Here is a 20,974-nt window from a genome sequence, read left to right on the forward strand (position 1 = left end):
CTTACACAATACAAGCTTAGCTGTTAAATTGTAGCTGTGGCATTTTTTCGGCACACTGCATTATGAATGTCATTTTACGGTAGCGGCTCACCACATGCGGGCATTTTGACAGCTTACATATAGCGCACGCGGAATGGCCACGGAGCCAAAGCAGAACTAGGGACTCCACCGGCGGCTTCCTGCATGCTACACCCACGTTGAAGCCGAGCATGCTTACAGGCTGCGTGAATCTCTTGGCGGCTGTTGGTGCAGTCTCATCACAGCAGCAGCGCGAGTGCGTATGACAGAAGGTGCAAAAACGAAACTATGCCGCTGAAAATGCCAAGTGGGCAGCTTTGTATGAGATGCAGTTGCACGGGTTGGCTTTGAGGCACATTTCTGTCATCTGTGTTAGCCTTGTTGCCTGCAGCTTAAGAAATGCATTTGCTAGATTTCAGTAGGCACACTTCCTGGCCACTAAGTTTCCCGGCTGGTACTTTTTTTTTTTTTTCACGGGTTGGTGAAAGCCGTAACAGGGGGTTCTACTGGAGTGATGAAGCATCTAGGTCACTGTGGGTGAGAAAGCCAAATGAAACAGTAAATATGCATTAACAGATATTCCTTCATAACTTGTGAATATGGAATAGGGATATGCAAGGATAAACAAGCAAAATTATTGCAGGCTGAAATGCCGTTCAGTGGGCAAAACTAAATTATCAGATGTAACTTTTAATGTGCTCTCAGGGCAGTTGATCTGGCGCGAGACAATGATTTGTAGTGCATACAATTATTGTCATCCTGAAAGCTAATGTATTAAGTAAATAAATGGTGCTGCGCCTGTTATAATGTAACAGGCAAGACAGATAGGTTAATTTTCATAATTAGCATTCCTGTCATGCAAATTTGAAGTTCAGAAAGAGCAATTTTCTTGGTACTCTTATTGTGGCCTGAGTTTTGTTTCTTTTCGCCTTGCTGTTTTCGTTCAGCTATGTCTTGGAATATTTTTTTCCGAGCTGTCTATCTTTTTTTTCTGCAGGTCATATGAGTTTATAACAGTCAACTACAGAGGTGATCTCAAGAGCTACTTGCTCAGGTATGATAAAAGCCTCTATTTTTTCTGTCTTGTACTGATTCTTTGAGGGGAAGGGTGATCGACAGGAGGGGCATTTTTGTCCTTGACATAATGTTCAATGTTTGATTGACTTCTTTTTAGTGCTCAATGGCATAATCTCATTCATAAGGTGCAGCAATTCTTTAGAGATATATATATTGCTAATCCCTTTTTTTTCTTACATTTAATCAAAAATTGATTTAAATATTTTAATGGATGTCATTGGTGTTTGAAACTTCCTATGAAAGTAAAGAACTGAGTTGAGTTCTGCATTACAAATCAAAGGCTTTGATGAAGCAGCTGTGTGTTATTCAGAAAGAGATGTTAAATTGAGCAGGTAATAAAGCTCTTGGTGCACAGGGAAAAAATGTAAATGAAAGTTGGTTTTTGGGGAAAGGAAATGGCACTGTATCTGTCTCACATATGGGTGGTCACCTGAACTGGGCTGTAAGGGAAGGGATAAAGGAGGGAGTGAAGGAAGAAAGGCAGAAAAAGGTGCTGAGTGGAGGGCTCCATAATAATTTCTACCACCTGGGGATCTTTAACATGCACTGACATCACACAGCACACCAGTGCCTTAGCCTCCATCGAAACCCAACCCCCATGGTCTGGTTGAACCCAGGAACCCAGGAACTCGGGATCTGTAGTGGAGTGCCCTAACCACTGAGCCACCGCGTCCGGAGGGTGCACAGGAAGGAAGTCTTGATATCTTGCCCAAATTTATCTAGCGCCCTCACTCATAGTGTTCCGCACTTGCAGCACAGCTTTCTCCAGGTATAATGCTTGCTGGTCATTTACGTTATATTTGCACCTCTCAAAAATGATAAATCACTGCCAGTCATGACCTTAGGTTTTTTTTTTTTTTTTCATATCCCTTTGCCCTTAACTAGCAATATCTAAATGCAGTTGGACATAAGTGCAAAGTACTTTAACTCTTTGGGGTCCTGAAATGAGTGAGCAGATTGCTGTTGCACCTGCACATAAAATTGAAATCAAATGCATACTTGACATCTTAAAAGCCTTTATTTTACAGAATGATTTTGGATAGCCTTGGAATTCGTTCAAGGTTGAATTGCAGTTCTTGCACTGTCCCTCTTTTATCACAGCCCATCTGACGGCTATCGGGACAACCACAGCTTGAGCCTGGCATCCTTTTACACCAAGGGAGTCACGAGTGTCCTCTACCACCCGTCCCATCAGGTCATCTTTGTAGCGGGGCGCTCACCGCTGCCCCAGGCTGATGGCAGTAGTGGAAGATCAGCACTTGAGTTTGGCATCACAGCTTGGCGGTTTCTGTCAGACTTCCCTCATTACAAGCTGGTCACTACGCTTAGCGAAGACATGCTGGTAATTTATGCAGAATTGCATTTTTAGCCTCCACCTCACACTTTTTGTGTTCGCATCCGGATTCCGAGTCCCGCCGCGGGTTTGTTGTAGCTAGGGTGTCCCGATGCTAGCTTCACTTGAAATAAGGCTTTGAACCCGGCAGCAGTATGGGCTGGTTTGATGCCCCAAAGATGCAGAAATTGTGCTTTGCACAAAGATATGTTGGTGTTGCTAAATTGAACCCATGCCCCACAATGTGACTAAAGTCACCATCCTGTTTTCTGTCAGTTTTCTTTGGCCCTGGTTGGCAACACAGTCACTTAACAATCAAACACTTTGACAGGTTCCCAGTATGCTTTAAACAAGGAAGTTATGTCAGTTCGTTCATTCTGAGAAGATGTGTTAGGCTGACAGTGCAGAATTGTATTCTTGGCCTCTGCCTCATAGTACTTTCTGAGCTTGCAAAAAGCAACTTGTTTTTGTGTTTTTCTGAACAGTCTTCACCGGGTGGGATGTGTGGTTGTAAGATGCCTTCAGATATGTTGAAAAGCCTCTCAGATGCCGTGTGAGTGTCTGTATAGGGGTTATATGTAGTTTCTAAAGGTGCTTTAGCAGTACGTCTCATAGTGGGTAGTCACCTGGACCGTACTTGCGAAGGAAGCCATTAAGGAAGGGGGTGGCAGAAGATTAGGTGGGCGGATGAGATTAAGAAGTTTGCAGGCATAGTGTGGGCGCAGCTGGCAAAGGACAGGGTTAATTGGAGAGACATGGGAGAGGCCTTTGCCCTGCAGTGGGTGCAGTCAGACTGATGATGATGATGATGATAAATAAGGAAGGGATATGTAAAAGAAAAAAGGCAATGCCTGCGCTAGCTCCCGCTGAGTTTCACAACTTACACAGCATAGCAAAGTGTGCTCAGTTATTCTTTATTTCCGTTTATCCATAAACTTGCGCAAAATATCTCTGCACTGCACTTCTGCATCAGTAGGCTTCGGCAGAGCAAAGGCCTACTGATTTATTTTTGCCCCCCAAACCAATTGGCGTTTTGTTTTGTACTTGTATATTTCACGATATTGCCATCTGTCTTCTGCATGGAACACGAGCAAATTTCAAATAAGTGCATGTAATAGTAATTTCAAGCGAGTGTTTCCTCACCAAGAATGGCAGCAATAGTTTATTTTTTTTTGGAAAATAAGAGCCTGCCTTAAGTAATGAAAAAAGGAAGCAGTAAAGGCAGCACAAATCTTATTCCATCACTGCGCTTGTGCACATCAGCCATCTGCATACATTGCCTCCTGGCGCCATAATGACCCTACAAGCTCATAGCCAGGCCCATCCTTTCATCGAGCTGTTTTTTTTTTCTTTTTTTTTTTCAGAGAATGAATCCAAGGCGATTTTTTCAAAAGATGAGCCTCTATTACAAGCAGCCTGAAGTGAGTGTCAGTTTTTATTCCTTCCAGTATGTTACTTGCGTGTGAAAATTTAGTTTTTGATTCCTCTTACTTCGATGACTCTGTTTAGAATTAACTCTTTTGAGTTCATTTTAATGGAAGTTTACTTGGAGACCTGGACAGTGTGTGCCTAACTTGTGGCATGCTGAACGCACAGCAGCCTGGCTTTTGTTGAGGAGAATGCAACGAATCTGCTGCAGAGATAAAATGAAATGTGAACAGTTTGAATAGAATACAACACACAGTCATTCGTAGTGCAGCTAATAGGAGTGCATGCAAGTTTGTTTGGATTGCAAATGATGCCCCACGAAACTGGCTGCATTTAACTGCTTATTGATGTAGGTTTTTATTTCTGAGAGGCTTTCATTTTTCTGTTTTGTTTTTATATTATTTTCTTATTTCTATGCTGCATTTATTTCTATTGCAAACAAATAATGACATGCACACATTGTGACCCAGGGCTAGAATTGAAGAAAGCTTTTTCTATTGATATTACAGAAGAAAAACTATTTTTATTATTACCGTAATGATTTCTTTGTGGATATACATTCTTTTGAAAGCGGCTTTAAAGAGATGAAAGGCTTTGTCAACATATCATAGCAACTGAAAGAACTAGCAGCTGATCACTGTGTGGCTGCAAGTTTCTCATGTTTATCATGAAAAGCACTCTGGTCATGCTCAGCACAACCTTTAATAGCAGCAAATTTTTCACTAAGAAGTGCATGGTGTTAGCCGTCCTCCTCAACTTGAAAATTGTTATTGTAAGTGTTGTTTCACGGATTTCATTTAGTCACAGACTGTCATTGTGCATATAGATTTATGATGTTTGGTGAGAGAATTATTGTTCTTACTTAGCACCTTATGGCTGTTTGGCTATTGTTTTGTTGTGGCTAGTCTATAAGGCAAGCCCGTTGAGTGAATCTGGCTCAGCAGAAACTGGTTAATACAGGACACTGTGTACCTGCTGAGCATCTCTCCATCGGGAACCAAAATGGCCGCTGCCCACAGCTCAGGAGCACTTTCTGTCTGGAGTGTACCCTCGCTCACAAGAATCAACTTCTGGCAACTGGAAGACCTGGTATGGAGTGCATGCGTTTCAGCTTTTATGTTTCATGCTTTTATTTTCATTTTCTTTCTTTTTATTGCCAAAGATTCTTCATTTTGTTTCTGTAAATAACTCAGTCTTACTCAGGAAGGGAACTGCCTGACAAATTCCTTTCTTTTTTACTTGACAGCCTTAGAGTATACACTCGGAGAGAAAGCTGTGCGCATTTTCACACTAATTTGGGATTGGTCGAGAGAGTTGTGATGTCGCGCGTGGAGCTGTGGGATGATAATGATTAAAACTCGTTAAATTGTGACTATGAGGTGGTACCATGACTGAAGTGTCATTATGACATATAACAATATACTAAAATAAATTAATTTCACTCAAAAGAAACAATAGGGGTAGTTAGTTGGGAATCGAACCCATGGCCCTTCGGTTGCAGGTCAGAAACGTTACCGCTGTTCCATTGAAGCATGCTCATTCGACTTGGCTATAGGGAGAACTTATGTGTCTTGTGGTTTATCATGTGGTCTAGTATGCGTACTGATGTATACTAATTAATGCATGTAATAAAATAGGTACTAATTTAGAAAGAAATTAGCAGATAACCATTAACACTGTCGCATCATACCCTTAAGGCAGAGCTTAAGTGTCCCCGTAAATTTTTTTCTATTCATGTCTCATTCAAATTTTACAGCCTGTAGAGTCTCTACTTTGTTTCTTTGTTGTAGGACATTGTTGATCTTTAAATTATGACGGCGTGCGCCTGGTCCGAAGTTGTTCATCTAGCAACTTTGTTTATTCAATAAATAAATGCTCTTAATAGGGGTGTTTTTAATAACAGTTGTGCATAGCAGCGTGCAAAAAATACGTTCAAAATTTGGCGACACAAACAAACGAGCACCGTGAAAAAAAAAGAACTTGTGTTAGCAAAATAGTAGAAGCACAGCACTACTAACAGTGCTGACGTGATGTTGATATAAAATATCAGTGTATCTAGGGTTTGGTCTGTAAGCTGCTGTGTGAACATAAGAAAACGGTAATATATGGTAAGGATGGAAACTCAGCACTTGACTCACTATTCACAACATCATGTGGCAGTCTGCTGCATCTTCATTCATTCATTGATTCATTCATTGTACCCTTAAAGGCCCTTTTCGGGCATTACATAAGGGGGGGGGGGGGGAACAGTTGAAATACAAAGTAAAGAGAATAACAATGTTAATAGAGTAAAATACAACACAATGCAGAAAGGATCTGGAATACACTGTGAAATGTTAAAATGCAGTTCTAATCAATACATAGTGGCGGATAGGCTAAATAGGGAATAGTACCAAGAAAAAATAAATGGTAAAAATCAAAGCATGAGGTTGTTTTTTTCATTTGATGTAATGTTCGATTAGTGCGTCTCTAAATTTACTAGCGTCACGGTTGTTTACGATGTGATCAGGTAACTGGTCCCAATTTTCTATTGCTGTAGGTAGAAATGATTTATTGAAGGCTATTGTAGAACCATGTAAACACTGAACACTTAGGGAATTGAAGAGGCGACGCGATGTTCGGATGGGAGGTAGGAGTAATGAGTCACGGAGGTAAGGAAAGTTGTAATACAATTTATGAAGAAGGCAAAGTCATGAGATTTTTCGACGGTTCTTAAGTGGTAGCAGATTGAGTGTTGATTTAATCCTGGTGATGCTGTAGTATCTGTCATAATTTGAGGTTATGTAACGTGCTGCGCGGTTCGGAATAGCTTCTAGGGTGTTAATTAAGTACGCCTGATGAGGGTTCCATATAGAAGATGCATATGCAAGTTTACTACGGATGAAGGTTTCATATGCCAATTTACGGACAGAAGGAGGAGCCAAGTATAACGATCGTCTGATGAAGCCGAGTGATTTGGATCAATTGGCCGCTAATTTCAAGATGTGTTCGGACCAGGTTAAATTGCTGGAAATGATGACTCCGAGGTATCGGTAGGATTGCACGTTTGTTAATGTGTTTGAAAGCAATGAATAAGCGTAAGTGAGGCTGGAATGTTTGCGAGATACTTGCATGTATTGGCATTTTGAAATGTTTAGCGACATAAGCCACTCAGAGCACCATCGTTCAATTACGTTCAAGTCGTTCTGGAGTAATAATTGGTCCCTGTTAGTAGCAATGCGGCGATAAAGAATGCAATCATCTGCAAAGAGGCGAATTGTGGAAGAAATACCAGAGGGAAGATCATTAATGAAGGTGAGGAAAAGAAGAAGGCCAAGGACCGAACCTTGTGGTACACCAGACAGCACTTTAGTAGGACCTGAACAATGGTTGTCTATTACCGTGTACTGAGAACGATTTATTAGAAAACAGTGTATCCATGCTACAGTTAGAGGGTCAATGGACAGACCGGAAAGTTTAGACATGAGACGATGGTGGGGTACGCGATCGAAAGCCTTAGAAAAGTCTAAAAAAATGATGTCAGTTTGGAATGAAGAGTCCAGATTTAAGTGAAGATCAGTAGTCAATTCAAAAAGCTGAGTTTCGCAGGAGAGACCGGAGCGGAAACCATGCTGTTTAGTGAAAAAGAAAGAGTTATGATCGAGATGCGATGCGACTTGTGAGTATATTATGTGTTCGAGAAGTTTACAGGCAATGCATGTCAAGGAAATGGGGCGATAATTGGATGGGTCTGATCGGTTACCAGCCTTAAACACCGGCACAACTTTACTTATTTTCCAATCTTTAGGTAGTTCACCCGTTGATATAGACTGTTCAAAAATTACTTTCAGGAATTGACTGGAAATGTCCTTTGTACTTTTAAGTAATTTCGCGGTTATTCCATCAGGCCCAGGTGCGCTCGATGTTTTAAGATTGTCAATTAATTTTGTAATACCATCTGTTGTAATGCAAACTGGGGGCATCTGAGAAAAATTTGAGTCTGGAAATGTTGGTATGTTCAAGGGAGGTTCGTGGGTGAAAACTGACGAAAAATATGAATTCATGACGTCTGAACGGTGTTCAGTGGGAACAGATGATCCATCTTGGTTGACCAAGGTGATGCTTTGTGAACGACTGGTGCTTGGTGTCAGTAAGGATTCTGAGGATTCTACTCTGGTGAATACCTTTTAGGAAAACGAAAGCTAAAATAAGGTTTCACAGCACAGGAGAACCAAGGCATGAGAGAGAGAGGCACATGTCCCGTGTCTCTCTCACTTCCTATGTTACACTTTCTATGTTTCACCACCAACTGGCCAAAACGGTAGCCCTTGACAATAAAAATAGATCCCTTAAAGGGACTATGCAATGAATTAAAAGTCGCTCGTAAATGTTTACAATGCTTAGAAATGATGCTGATGAGCATTTACACTAAGTATGAGTCTTCGGAACTCAGCCGGCAATTTATTATAAATTTTTAAAAACCGTGTTTTTCAAAATTCGCGGGCCAATTGTTGTTTTCATAGTGACCGGTTCTGAAAGTAAAATCGTGAAAATAGATGTCACTACTTCCGTGACGTCGGGAGGCCACCACACGCTGTTATTCGCTGGAGCCACGGCAGCCACGACGTCACGGGCACACTTCCGGTAGCCGTGAAAGTTCTCTGCTTGTGCCGCCGCGCGAGCCAGGTCACTGCCTTCGTGCATACGGTTTAAATTTACCTCTGCCGCCTCTTTCTGTCAGGAGTTGCGGGGCCACCCGCAGTGTCTTTTTCGTCCGCAACAACAGACGACAAGCAAAAGAATGCGAAGCGCGCCGCAATCCAGAAAGGCGAAGAGAGACCGCGGAGACGCTGTCAATGCTGCTGCTGGGATGCTGGGTGCGACAACGGAAGTTGCAAACCGAACGTCAGCGGATGACATGTTCATAGGCGGGGCCCAGTCCCAGACCTGTTTTCTTTATTTTTTTTTTCTGTTGCCCCGCGTGTACGAGTTGAGAGGGAGAGGAGGAGCGTAATTTTTAATCGTCTATATCTTGGTTGTTATCGATGCTAGCTCAAAAATTCTTGCACTGGGGGGACGACTGATCGAATGCCAATCTCTCGTCTGCTTTATGTAACCTCAATTAATTTATTGCATAGTCCCTTTAAAAGCTATTTGTTTTGAAGACAAGTGTATGCTTCACTTGTGTGTGCAGCCCAAGTTTGACCTCCTGAACCCCCAGGCTCACAAGCTCAGCAAACGTCGCTATCTGTCCCTGCGCCCTGAGTCAACACAGCTCACCATTTGTGACATGAATTGGTGGTCTGATGATGTAAGTGTCAGGAACAAACATTTCGTTGCCTTTTATATGTGTAATTCACTCATGCTGTATTTCAAAGCAGGTCAGTGAATGAAGTGGGCTGCTAACTGCCATGTAGTCCCCTCACTGTTCCCGAAACACTGAGCACATGTAATTGTGAAAAGGAGAGGTAGTTTATATGGCAGCTTGTATTTGGAGGGTTAGAGCTTTTATAGGTGATAGTTTGTATTCTGTAGTGTGTAGTGTTCTGTTGTTTTAGTACAGCACCTCCTTATAATGTAAATGGCTATCTTCGCGAAGGCCTCATTTTCATGCTTTTCAGGAATCACACAGAGCTTGTGAAAAATTTGCTGCACAAATATGGGCAAAATGAGCACTAAGGGGCCTATCACCTGTGCCTGGCAGCATTTAGTACGCGTGAAATGTTCTGACCTTGCAATTTTTCCCAAATTCGCAAAATATAGAGCTCGCAAAAGTTAATTTGTTTGCAGTATGTACTGAAATTCCTGCTTAACTTTTCCTTTCCTCAGTGTGAGTAATAGGCAGACATTCTAGCATCTGAAGGTGCCCGTATAAGATCACAGGAATCAAAAGAAGTATGTGTTTGGATTGTTTATCTTTGATGTGCAGCGAAACACTTTGGATTCTAATTTATTTTCAGAGAAGAAAATATCAGGAGACCCCTGACTAAAGGCAGACACATTTGCCTTCCTTGAACACAGGGCGAAATAAACAACTGTGCTCAACCTGCATTGAGATGACTGCATGTGGCAGCTATATAAAGGAAAATAATTATCAAGATGAGATAAAAAGAAAATCAGATTTAGTTTTCAGTCCATATTTTTTTTTTCCAACTTTCCATGTTGAATGAGAAGCCAATGGTGGGAATACAGAGAGAAAAAAAAGGAGGCAGTTATATACATAATCAAATTGGTACCATAACTGTGTTGTGATGCAAGAATCTCTGAGGCCATTATTTGACTTTGGCAGTGCCTGATTGTGGCCCACCATTCGGGTGCTGTCAAGGTCATCTCCCTCCTGTCTCGGCGAAACCTCCTGGGTGAGAGCCCGGAGTGGTTCGAGTACTCACCACAGGTGTCTGGGCTGTTTGACCGTGGATTTCTTGCTCTGGAGGTTAGTACTACTTTCCCATATGGCTCATCTTTAATGTAGTCAGGCCTGGATGCCTGTCTCTGAGGCGTAAAATCTTAATAATGAGATGTCGATTAACTTAAAATTTAGAATAGTTCATAGAATTTCTGCAGTCCTGCAATTTCTAATATAAAATTTATTGGATAGTTTGAGCCGGCAGCTTGCACTGGCTCAGTTAACTTGTAGATCTCGGGTGCTATGCAGGAACGCCCAAGTTCACTGCAAACTTGGGAACATCGAAGTTCGACTGATGATGCAGCATCGTGCTGCTTAAAATAGGCATGTGAGCTCACATTAAGCAACGGGCTGCCTAATTCGACTTCTCAATGCATCACACGCCATATTGCAAACAGTATGACGTAGCGCACAGCACGGATATGTCACACTGGCTGAGGCAACTCTGCAGTTCACCAGTGCTTGACTACAAAATGTGTTCGACAGCATCTGGCGGGCTCAGGCTGCACTGCCATGCACACCATGCATTGCACCAGGCTCCTCGACACAAAGTACAGCATGCCAGCCCCTGATTGGCCAAATGGACCGCATGCACTCTCTACTCATTGGTCTTTTTCAATTGACAGCTGCGGCTATCACATGCCTTTTATGCATGCTCCTTAGAGATGTGCCGTGTCACTAACCTTATGTACCCAGCCTTGGCCATTGCCCTCACGCATGCCTGAAACAGAGTATAAAAATGCCACTGAATGGCAGAGAGCTTCGCTAGTCACTGAGTTACATCAAGAGAAATGCATGACTATGTACTGTAGACGTCAGTACCATCTGGGCAACCCTCAGTCATGCAGTGATAGTGATAAGTCCAAATGAGCTCTCGCAAAGATACTAAGTTTTTTCTTCCTCTTTTGTTTCTCCTTTTCTGTGCAGTGTGAGTGGCAGTTTGCAGCTGCCAAAGCATCACTGGACACGGCCGAGGATGGGGAGAGCAGTGATGAAGACTCCCCAGCCACTTCAGTGGCCAGCAAAGCAGGCAGCGTAGTCCGCCATGCCCTCTACTACGTCACTGACAGTGATCGTTTTGCACCACGGCGAAAAAAGCCAGTGTGAGTGAAAAGCAGCATCATCATATATGTGTTGTCGTCATCATCATCGTTGCCAGCTGTCATCATATTGTCATCATTGCTGTACAAGTGCCTGCAAAAGTTTTTCCGAACGCCAAAACCACAAAAATAAAATCCTGTTCCTTGGTGCCAAGAGAGGCATTAAGGTGTGCACTGTGTAGGCAACACAGGGAAATGCTGAGAACACCCTTCATTTCATAGGTGCATTCTTAGGCTGCCTCTTAATAAAGCTTTCTATTATAGTTTTCGTGTTCCGAAGGCCTCCGCTCATCTACTACTTCATGTCAGCACATTCATACTTCACGTCATTAATGCAGTACTAACTGCCTTCACCCATGGCACTAATTTATTACTCTGTGGAGGCTAGCTTAGCAAGAGTTTTGTGCACAGCTACACTGTCTAGTACTCTTGAACTGCAGATCTCATAGGCACCATGCAGTCTGCTCATTGGAGATGAAGTGGATTTTAAATGGGGGATTTTTTTTTTCTGTTTTAAATTTTGTATTAATGGAAATGATCAGGGTCCAGGTGACAAAACTCCTGTTGCATTTTTTTAACACAGATACGGGTAATGCGCTTGTGAGGAACCATTCATAAAGATCTGTAACTGTGTGAAAATTTTTTTTACGGAGCACCTTTGCATGAACTGCATTTTTGCGAATGAGCCGTTCTCGTCCTCAGTTAGCAGTTCATTACTGCTGCCAAATACTGCAGAAATATAGGTTACAGCAATATCAAGAAGTACAAACGCTTCTAATCTCTTATGCACCTTGGCAAGAGCAGAGCATATTCAGCTGACATCAGACAGTGAGATTTAAAAATTGAAATTGAAAATTGGTTTTGAGGAAAGGAAATGATGCAGTAACTGTCTGACATATCTGGGTGGACTGGAAACAAGGAAGCGATAAAGAAGGGAGTGAATTTAAACTTCACTGTACCTGATCACATGGCCAAGGCAGTCATAATTGAGAGGTGTGCTGCACTTGCTTCATGCGAGCTCACATATGCCATGTTCATAAACTAGTGCAAGAAAATGAAGATGACCTTAAGGGTTTCTAGTTTGCATGCCTTATGTGACTTTGTGTAATAACTTTGCATGTTTTTGCTCTCTTTGTTTTTGTTCCAGAATTATCACCAAGCTGTACCGCCTGCTTTGTGTGAAGTCAACAACACCTGAAGAGCTCTTTGCAGCTAAAGTAAGTGACAGCTTTTTCCTTGACTCTACTTTGTTTTGTTTTTTTTTTTGTTTTTTTGCCCATTTAGGGGCATTGCTTGAGGGCCTCCAGAATGCTGAATGCCTGAGTATGTAGGGGAGGTAGAAGTTTTTTTCTAATTGCATATGCATTGCTTTTATTTTTTTGTTGCTCACTTGTTTTGTAAAGACAGCATTTCTGCAAATTAAAAATGATGTTTGCACCACAATTTACACGCCCTGATGCTAATATGTATATAGTTCAGTAGTAGATTGATAGTTAAACTTTAAGAGGCGTTTCACGTAGCTGTCACATGTGTTTCTCTCACTCTCTCTCTTTCTCAGTGCAGGTATGTGCCTAGTATGTAAAATGCTGAAGTGTTAGGCATATGGCATTATAGTGGCTTTGCTAGACTCAGTGTGTGCTAGTCTCCATTGCTTCTTTTACAAATGCTTGAATTTCTTTTTCTCATTATGCAAAAGGTATTTTAGTACTAAGGTAAGCTAATGAACTATTTGCAGATAGATGCCGAAGAATATGGAGAAGCCCTGGGCTTGGCACGAACCTATGGTTTGGACTCTGACTTGGTCTACCAGCGCCAGTGGCGCAAGTCACCAGCTTCAGTAGCTGCCATCCAGGATTACTTGGTGTGTTCTGTATTTCATAAGCTGCAGCTGCAAGGTCACAGACTGTCAGATTAAGAAAATGTGTGCTATCACTCACACTATTTTCTTTCCATTTCTCTTGTTATCTTATGCTTACAACTGCCAAGTTGGGACCATTTCTTGTGATTGCCTAATTTAACAGTGTGGATTTTTCATGCTGAAGTGTTTCAAACAATTGCTTTTGAAATGTGAGCTTTGCTTTTGATTGACTTTGTGGAGAACCAGACAGTATTAGAGCCATATGTGTGACCCATTGTGTTGTGGGGAAAAGTCGCATGTGTGTTAGCGCTGCAGCCTTTCACTATTTATGCTGTTACATTGAACCCAACATCTTAAACAGACATTGAACACCTAATGTAACACTTCTGTAATGCAATGAGGTCAACTAGCTCAGTTTTAATCTGTGCTATGGCTTTCCATCTGCAAGCAGACAGCCCTGGGTCCTGTTTATTGTATGTACTCAATACTTAAGTTTTCTTTTGAGTTTTAAATTATTCATTTTATTTATTTATTTATTTATTTGTTTATTTATTTATTTATTTATTTATTTATTTATTTATTTATTTATTTATTTATTTATTTATTTCCCAGGGAAAAGTAAGACCCTGATCGCATGCGATGTCAAATTGCAACAGGGTTACTTCCATTGGAACGACAGGATCCTGGCCAATTATTTTTAAAGTTCGACATTGATATGGCATTTAGTATGGCTTGAAAACAACATTCAATAACTGCCTACATCCTAATTTGTGCCAGCTGAAACTACACATGTTACGGTATATACTAGTTGGATCAAAGATGGCCTCAGTAGTGGGTCTAATAAGTGTACAGTAGTACTTACGTGATGTCAAACATTGCATGATGTCAGGTAGACATCAAGTGGCATCAAGGAACCCAATGCCAACATCTGCAATAAAACCACGCTGATACTTTTCTGGGTCATACGATTTCCCGGTTCATGCGCTCAAAATCTCGATCATTAAAAATGTCCCTCAAAGTTACACTATTTTTCTCCTGGTTTCCGTACGTTGGATAACGCGATTTCCCGGCTACTCTGTTTGAAATTGAGACCAGTTTTGGTCGTATAATACGTTTGGTGACCAACTGCACATGTGCAAACATAAAAGCAGGCCAAACATGGGGGCAAGTGACATGAAGAGCTGCAATGCAGTGGCAGTCAATCATTGTAGTGGCTTCTCTGCAGTGTCTCAATGCGAAGGGACGAAGCATAAAAAAAAAAAGTGCGCAAACATATGAGCGGGACGTTCTAGTGGGGACACGACATGAAGAAACGTAGCCGTTCCGTTGCAATGTCAAAGTGCAGAGGGCCGAACTACAGCAGCGCACTTACATTCAAGCAGACTGGTTCTAAAGATCATTGCATGAAAACCAAGAACGCTGCGATTGTCAACCGCTGTGGCGGATTCCCCAGTGAATAAATGTGAGGGGGCGAAGCATCCAAAAATGATGAGAAATTTTGACTGCTTTCATCATTTCCATCGGCGGACAGGATATGTTGGGAAGTTCCTTCCACGCTTAGGGTAATGCAATGCAGACTTAACTTCGCGAGCACTAGAAATGGAACTGTTCAGATTTTGTGCCAAGAAATTGTAATCGGCATTTTTGTGAACTGAATCTGTCTATAAATGCCTTTGTACCTTGTTCAACAGTTACATTCTTCAAGATTAGACTGTTTGGATCATGCATTTTCCCGGGTAATACATTTTTTTCAGTATTTATTTTTAACATATCAGCGAGTTTTCACTATACACCATACTCTCAGAAACCTGGTGTACTAGCATATCTCTTTTTTCCCCAACATCTTGACTTATCTCTCACATCTTGCCTTGCGTGCATTCAGAGCAAAATCAAGAAGTGTACCTGGGTGCTGCATGAATGCCTGGAACGAGTACCTGAAACCTTGGACGCTGCGAGGCAGCTGCTGGAGTTTGGGCTCCGAGGCACAGATGTGGAAGCTTTAGTTGCCTGCGGTCAGGGCACCGATGGTGGCAGGTGCGTTATCTCCTCTCTGAGTGCATGTTGCCCTAGTGAGGGCATAAATTTCAGTCAAACAACAACCAGTCAATCACTCTGCCACGTGAGTTGAGAAACACCAGGTTCTCATTTGGAAATGAATGTCATAAAAAAAAAAGAAGCCAGAACTATCCTATGGCATTCCTTTTTATAGTGCCTGCAATACCCCTGTCACACGGCATTCCTCTAAGGCCTCTCCTGTAAAGGCACCATTTTTCACCAAAGGAGCGAAAGCTTAAAGGAGCAGTGACGCAGCTACATGGTGCAGTCCAAAGGTGAACTGTCGCTCAGGCTTAGCACCCGCTATTGTGCTCGAGGCGGCTGAAGTGAGTGTTTTAAAATTAAAGTGGTGTATTCTGTTCATTTGTTGAGTTCAGACAATTTTTTTATTCTAACTGCTTCCTTAAAAGGACTACAACAGCTACACTCATCAGCAACAGCAGTTTTTGTGTATTGCCTTGGCCACCAGGGGCACTCGGTATTGCTGCTACACTTTCACTGTCTTGAAATCTGGGCATAAAATATAAACACCTGTACAAAAAGCAGTCAGACACACCTTTCGTGTTTAAAAAAAAGATGTTTTCAAACATTGTTGGCTGTATATCTATTTTTGTATTGCTTTTACTTTTTGATGTTGGGTGGCACTACAATCGCAGGTTCTTGAAGGCCGCGCCTTTGGGCTCCGAAGGTCTGTGACAGGCGCCTTCGCCTTTAAAGCCCTTAGCGGCAAAGGTGCAACATTTGTGCCGTGTAGCTGCACTCCCTACGTCTTTGGATATAAGGACCTGATTCTCAAAGGCCTTTGCGGTGCCTGTGTGACAGGGGTATAAGTCATGTCTTTTCCTGGCATGTTGCCCTTATAAACAACTGTGGTATCCCCATTCTAGATTGTATGGTATAAATGCGCCTAGGCAGCATAGGCACTGTGGGAGTAGCCATCTTTAAAGAAAGCATGGATGGGCTACAGCTTTCACTTCATCCCGGTGGAGAGAGAAAAGGTCTGGGCACTTTTTTTTCACACAACTTTCATTGTGCCTATACTAGTCTTAGCCACTAAACATTGCTGCTTTCATAGAAACAACAGATCTCATCAGGAGCAAAATTAAAAACTGTTTGAGAATGCAAACTGTGTGGCAAGGCAATCGAAATTGGAGCCTGATAATATAAGTACGCCACTGGCGCAGATCAGTACTCCTAGTGTTCGCCATTATCTGATTGTTCTGAATGCCTTGCAGGTTCATACTGAGCAAGCCTCCTGTTTGTGACAATGCTTACGAGGACAAAGACCTTACTGAGCAGCAGCGTGCAGAGAAATGGAAAACGGTAGAGCATGCTTGGAGGAAGGAGTGGCTGGCCAAGGTAGATTTTAACAAGTGAGTGCAGCAGCATCTTCTCTCTCTTGGTTTCTTTATTTTTCAAGTAAGTCATCGCAACTCCTGTCTGCATGTTAGTTAGTCTGTCGTTTATTTGAACTGCTATCTTACCACTATGCTGCAGCACTGGTAGAGTATGGAGTGTTATATTATTGATCCTGTTATATGTTCACATGAAGCTTTGTGGCTCTCATCAACTGACGTGTCCCGCTGCGGTCAGTGCTGGAAACCATGGGGACCCACACATTAAACATGGTATCTGCTTGTGTCTGTGTGGTTTGTTTCTTGTATGCAATCATCTTTGACACCTGACAACCACTGTTTCACTGGCATATCTACCAGTGTGTCATAGCAATAGACAGGACTCACCAAATGATGTTGCACCTTCTGTATCACCTGATGCTGCTAAATGTGGCATATTTCTTAGTTGTACTGTCATAATGCTATCCACAATGGAACAGTTGGGCAAACACTAAAACTTGGTACACGAGCCACGCATTCATATTGTCTGTAGATTTTTGTTGCTGGCTCTACAGGAGCAGTCCGTAGAGCCTAACGAGTCTAGAGTAGAGTTTGGAAGAACTGCTAATTCAAGAGAACTGAAGGAAATCAGCATGTGGCAATATTAGACACCAGTTTTATTTGTCAGTTGTAATGTTATATTCCATCTCGTTCAAATTCATTTTTCATTGTTTATACATATGCCTTAGCAAAAATATGCCTAAATGGGTAAGGTGGTGCTATGATGAATTGAGGCAGCACACCTGTTGTATTCATTGGTGTGTCATGTGCAGCTGTCTTCGACAGGCGACTAATTATGCTGGGCTTTTGAATTGTAAAGACAAGCTAAACTTACTCATCTGCATCTATTAAGTTTTGCCTTTAACACAGCCTCTCCTAACAAAAATTTGTGAGTAATTTGAGCTGACACACTGCTGTACCGCCGATACTGTGTGCGAATTTGTGGGAAAATTCCCTGACCCAAATTCATTAAATTGCAGAATCATTGATTCTAACTAGATGGCCTACAGGCACAGGGTTTTCCTAAAATCCCCATGACAAAATGGTGTTCTGATATGTATGAGTCACTGTAACATTACATACTCACTGGGGTAGCAACACGGGAAAGAAGAAAAAAAATGCATTCGTGTGAGACAAGTGCTTTTCCAACAGCATTTCTCTTATTACCATGTCAGCATATAAGTAGCATTGATGGTGATTATTATAAACTCCATCTTATGCTGGCATGTGGGGCTGGCAAAACTACTCAGCTAACACACTTGAAAAAGTTCCACTCAGAGCGTTTCTCGGGCAAGTAGTGTCAGCCCGTGACTTAATAGTCGCAGGGATGGTTTCAGTTTCTTTCGCAGTGAAAAAACTTAGCAGTGTCTTTCTTTGGTAGCAACTTTCTGCATTCCTTCAAGTAAAAAGTGCACTCATGTAGGTGCTCTTCCATAGTAAGGCTGCACACACTCGGTCGTTGATGCAGTTGAGCTGCACGCACACAGTATGGTTGTATGGGACATTGCTAACACTGGAACCGGTTGATGTGGTTTGAATGCAGTTATGACTTGAGAATTTTTTGTTCCTACCCCTTTTGCTTTCTTCATTGTTAAAAATATTTGAATACATAATGTTTCTTGCCTGGAGGAAATGTGCAACATTATTTTTGTACAAGCGTTAATAATTTTTTGTAAAGGTACGTAATTATCAGTCCTCAGATTATATGATCAACACTGTACAATTTGTAACTTTGTACATGTTATTGTTATTTCTTGTCTCTATGAGCATCTTTCATTTATTCTAATTGCAGCCTTTCTCTGGATCAGCGCTGGCTTTGTGAATGCCGGCTCAAACTCCTTGTCTACCTAGACAGACTGGCCATGTACGAGGTGTGTATCCAACCAATAGAAAGTAATGTGACATAGCTTTTCATAATTGCTATTAGAGTTGAGAATAAGGTTAATGTTGTGCATTTCATGTGTGCTGGACATATTTATGTACGCCAAGGACATTATCTAAAAACTATTATATATATATATATATATATATATATATATATATATATATATATATATATATATATATATATATATATATATATATATATATATATATATATATATATATATATATAGGCAGAGTTGTTTCTTGAGGCAAAATTTAAGACATCGACTGGCATGAACCATCTTAAGCTTACAAATGCATAATAAATCCTATGTACATCACTGATTTCATTTTACATATGTGTGTTAATTAATAATTATCCTACTTGCTACTGCAGTTAAACACTTTTAAGTTGTTTAATCTCCCCCTTCTCACTTTATAGAAGCTAATTATCGAAAATGAGATTTTGTCTTCTGGGTTGCGATAATATTTGTATTCGCACATTTTTTAATCTCCCAAAACTACTGCAGTGTGTAAGCGGGCACTGGAGCAGAATACTCGGGGTAATATTGGCCACCAAGGGCTCGTTAAAATGCACTAATATGTCAGCACACAGAACTGCTACTTTGCATTTTGCCCTCATTGGAATGGGGTCACTGCATAACCAACTGCATAATACCATGCTAGTCAGCTGTAGCACTTGGTCATATCGCATCAGCTCAGTTGAAGCATTGTTGCTGGTTTTGGCCGAGTCCAGCATTCTGTGGCATAAAGCTCTCACCACAGTCACCTCTGGACATGTTTCTGTAAGACTGTGCTCACTGTATTCAACTGCAGCTTTCTCACAATTTTCGTGCTACTGTGCTGTGTTGTACAACAGATCCAGGAAGAACTCGCGCTGTCTCCCGAGAAGTTTGACGCCAGCTTCTTCGAGCAGTTCCGATGCCAGCCGCCCCTTGAGGCAGCCCTGGCATTCGCGCAGGAAGGAAACACCACAGCTGTGTCAACATTGCTCACCTATGCTGGAGCATTCACCCTCCCTCACTGGCTTACTGTGCTTAGCCATTTCCCAGAGACCTTGCCACCATCACAGTATGCCAGTTGCCTTCCTAAGGCCAGGTACGGGTCTCTAGTTTATTGCATGCTTGTACTCATTCCGTGCTTGTCGTATTATTTAACCTCCCATTGGTTAGGTACATTAATTCCATTGGTTAGTCGCAGTCTAGAACGATCTTTGTTGTTGGCATTGTAATTGATGACTGGCAAAAATCAGCTGTGCATGCGCAAGAAAGAGGCACACCGCTGATGTCCCACCCTCTATGTAATTGGAGAGCAAATCTCTTCAGCCAGACTGCATTGCTGCTGGCCGCGAGCAGGCGTGCACTTTTTTTTTTGCGATCATTCCAGTAAAGTGCAGTGCCTTTTTTTTTTGCTCAAATTTCTTCTATAGAAATTGCTATGTGAAAGCCATGTCCGGCAGAGGCACTTGAGGTGGCACAATGTTGCATCTGAGCACTCCTTATCTCACTGAGGTGCATTCATGTGAAGGCACAGTGCACGTTCGACATTTTATTGAGCTGCGTAGTTCTGTGACTAACAAGAGAGCTCAGCACTAACACATGTACAGTCATGGACAAAAGATTACGGGTGCAAATCCATGCGGAAATAAAAAAAAAAAGAATTCTGCATGGCATTGCTAGTCAGTCAGCCAGTGATCATTTCAATAACTAAAGCGCGCATTCTCTTTCATGCTTTTTATTGGCCTGGTTTGCCTAACAGCATAGAAATAATTTTTCTGTAAACATAATTCAGCAATCCCTTGTCTATGACTGCATGTATATAATTTTCAACAAAGACATTCGGCGATAAACTTTTCCTCTCCTGCAATAAGAGCCTACACAGCGATATGTGCTCCAGACTAGGCGTTGTCATCATAGCTGTTTTTCTTGGATAAATGCTTGCTTTGCTGTGACTGCAAACGCACATCTTGTTCGCATGAATTTAGCACCAACATTTAGCTGACTCTTAGTGTGCGTTCCGATTAGGAACAAGGTCTCAAAACTCATGCTTTTTTACCGTGAATTTTCATGTTACGAGCGTTTAAAACTGAAAATTGCACCCGACATCCTGCTTTGACAACATCGCCCATCATGAACCACACCGAGATGGCGTATGCGCTGTCCTTCATCGATGATTAGTACACAGGCCGCTTTTGAAAGACTGACCTCGGGGTCACCATTACTTATGGTGACCATCATTTCATTGATGTAGCCTTTTCTGAAAGCCCACCCGTGATGGGCTTGATGGGTGGTCGAAGTGTCGGTGGGTAGTCCATGCAGTGCGTAAAATATATTATTCTGTACCTATAAATGTCCGCCATCCATCTCGTTTCCAAAAAATTCAGACAAATGCTGTCGTCTTCAATCATTGGTCTTGAGAGAAGGTCCATTCATCAGTAAA

The 20,974-nt window shown here is 41.8% G+C and overlaps 1 protein-coding gene across 2 annotated transcripts in view; it reads left to right on the top strand.

Moving 5' to 3' along the window:
• Nucleotides 1-20,974, top strand: part of LOC144126004 (NBAS subunit of NRZ tethering complex-like) — an 87,461-nt gene that overhangs the window by 7,416 nt on the left and 59,071 nt on the right. For both annotated transcript variants that reach the window (XM_077659867.1, XM_077659868.1), the window contains exons 8-20: nt 1,016-1,072; nt 2,197-2,437; nt 3,793-3,849; nt 4,817-4,945; nt 9,030-9,146; nt 10,125-10,268; nt 11,169-11,344; nt 12,489-12,558; nt 13,077-13,202; nt 15,082-15,233; nt 16,490-16,627; nt 18,441-18,519; nt 19,395-19,633. In XM_077659867.1, coding sequence (XP_077515993.1) covers nt 1,016-1,072; nt 2,197-2,437; nt 3,793-3,849; nt 4,817-4,945; nt 9,030-9,146; nt 10,125-10,268; nt 11,169-11,344; nt 12,489-12,558; nt 13,077-13,202; nt 15,082-15,233; nt 16,490-16,627; nt 18,441-18,519; nt 19,395-19,633 — 1,725 coding nt within the window. The remainder of the gene's footprint in view (nt 1-1,015; nt 1,073-2,196; nt 2,438-3,792; nt 3,850-4,816; nt 4,946-9,029; nt 9,147-10,124; nt 10,269-11,168; nt 11,345-12,488; nt 12,559-13,076; nt 13,203-15,081; nt 15,234-16,489; nt 16,628-18,440; nt 18,520-19,394; nt 19,634-20,974) is intronic.

This window comes from Amblyomma americanum, chromosome 3 (genome assembly GCF_052857255.1).
Source record: "Amblyomma americanum isolate KBUSLIRL-KWMA chromosome 3, ASM5285725v1, whole genome shotgun sequence".
NCBI lineage: Eukaryota > Metazoa > Arthropoda > Arachnida > Ixodida > Ixodidae > Amblyomma > Amblyomma americanum.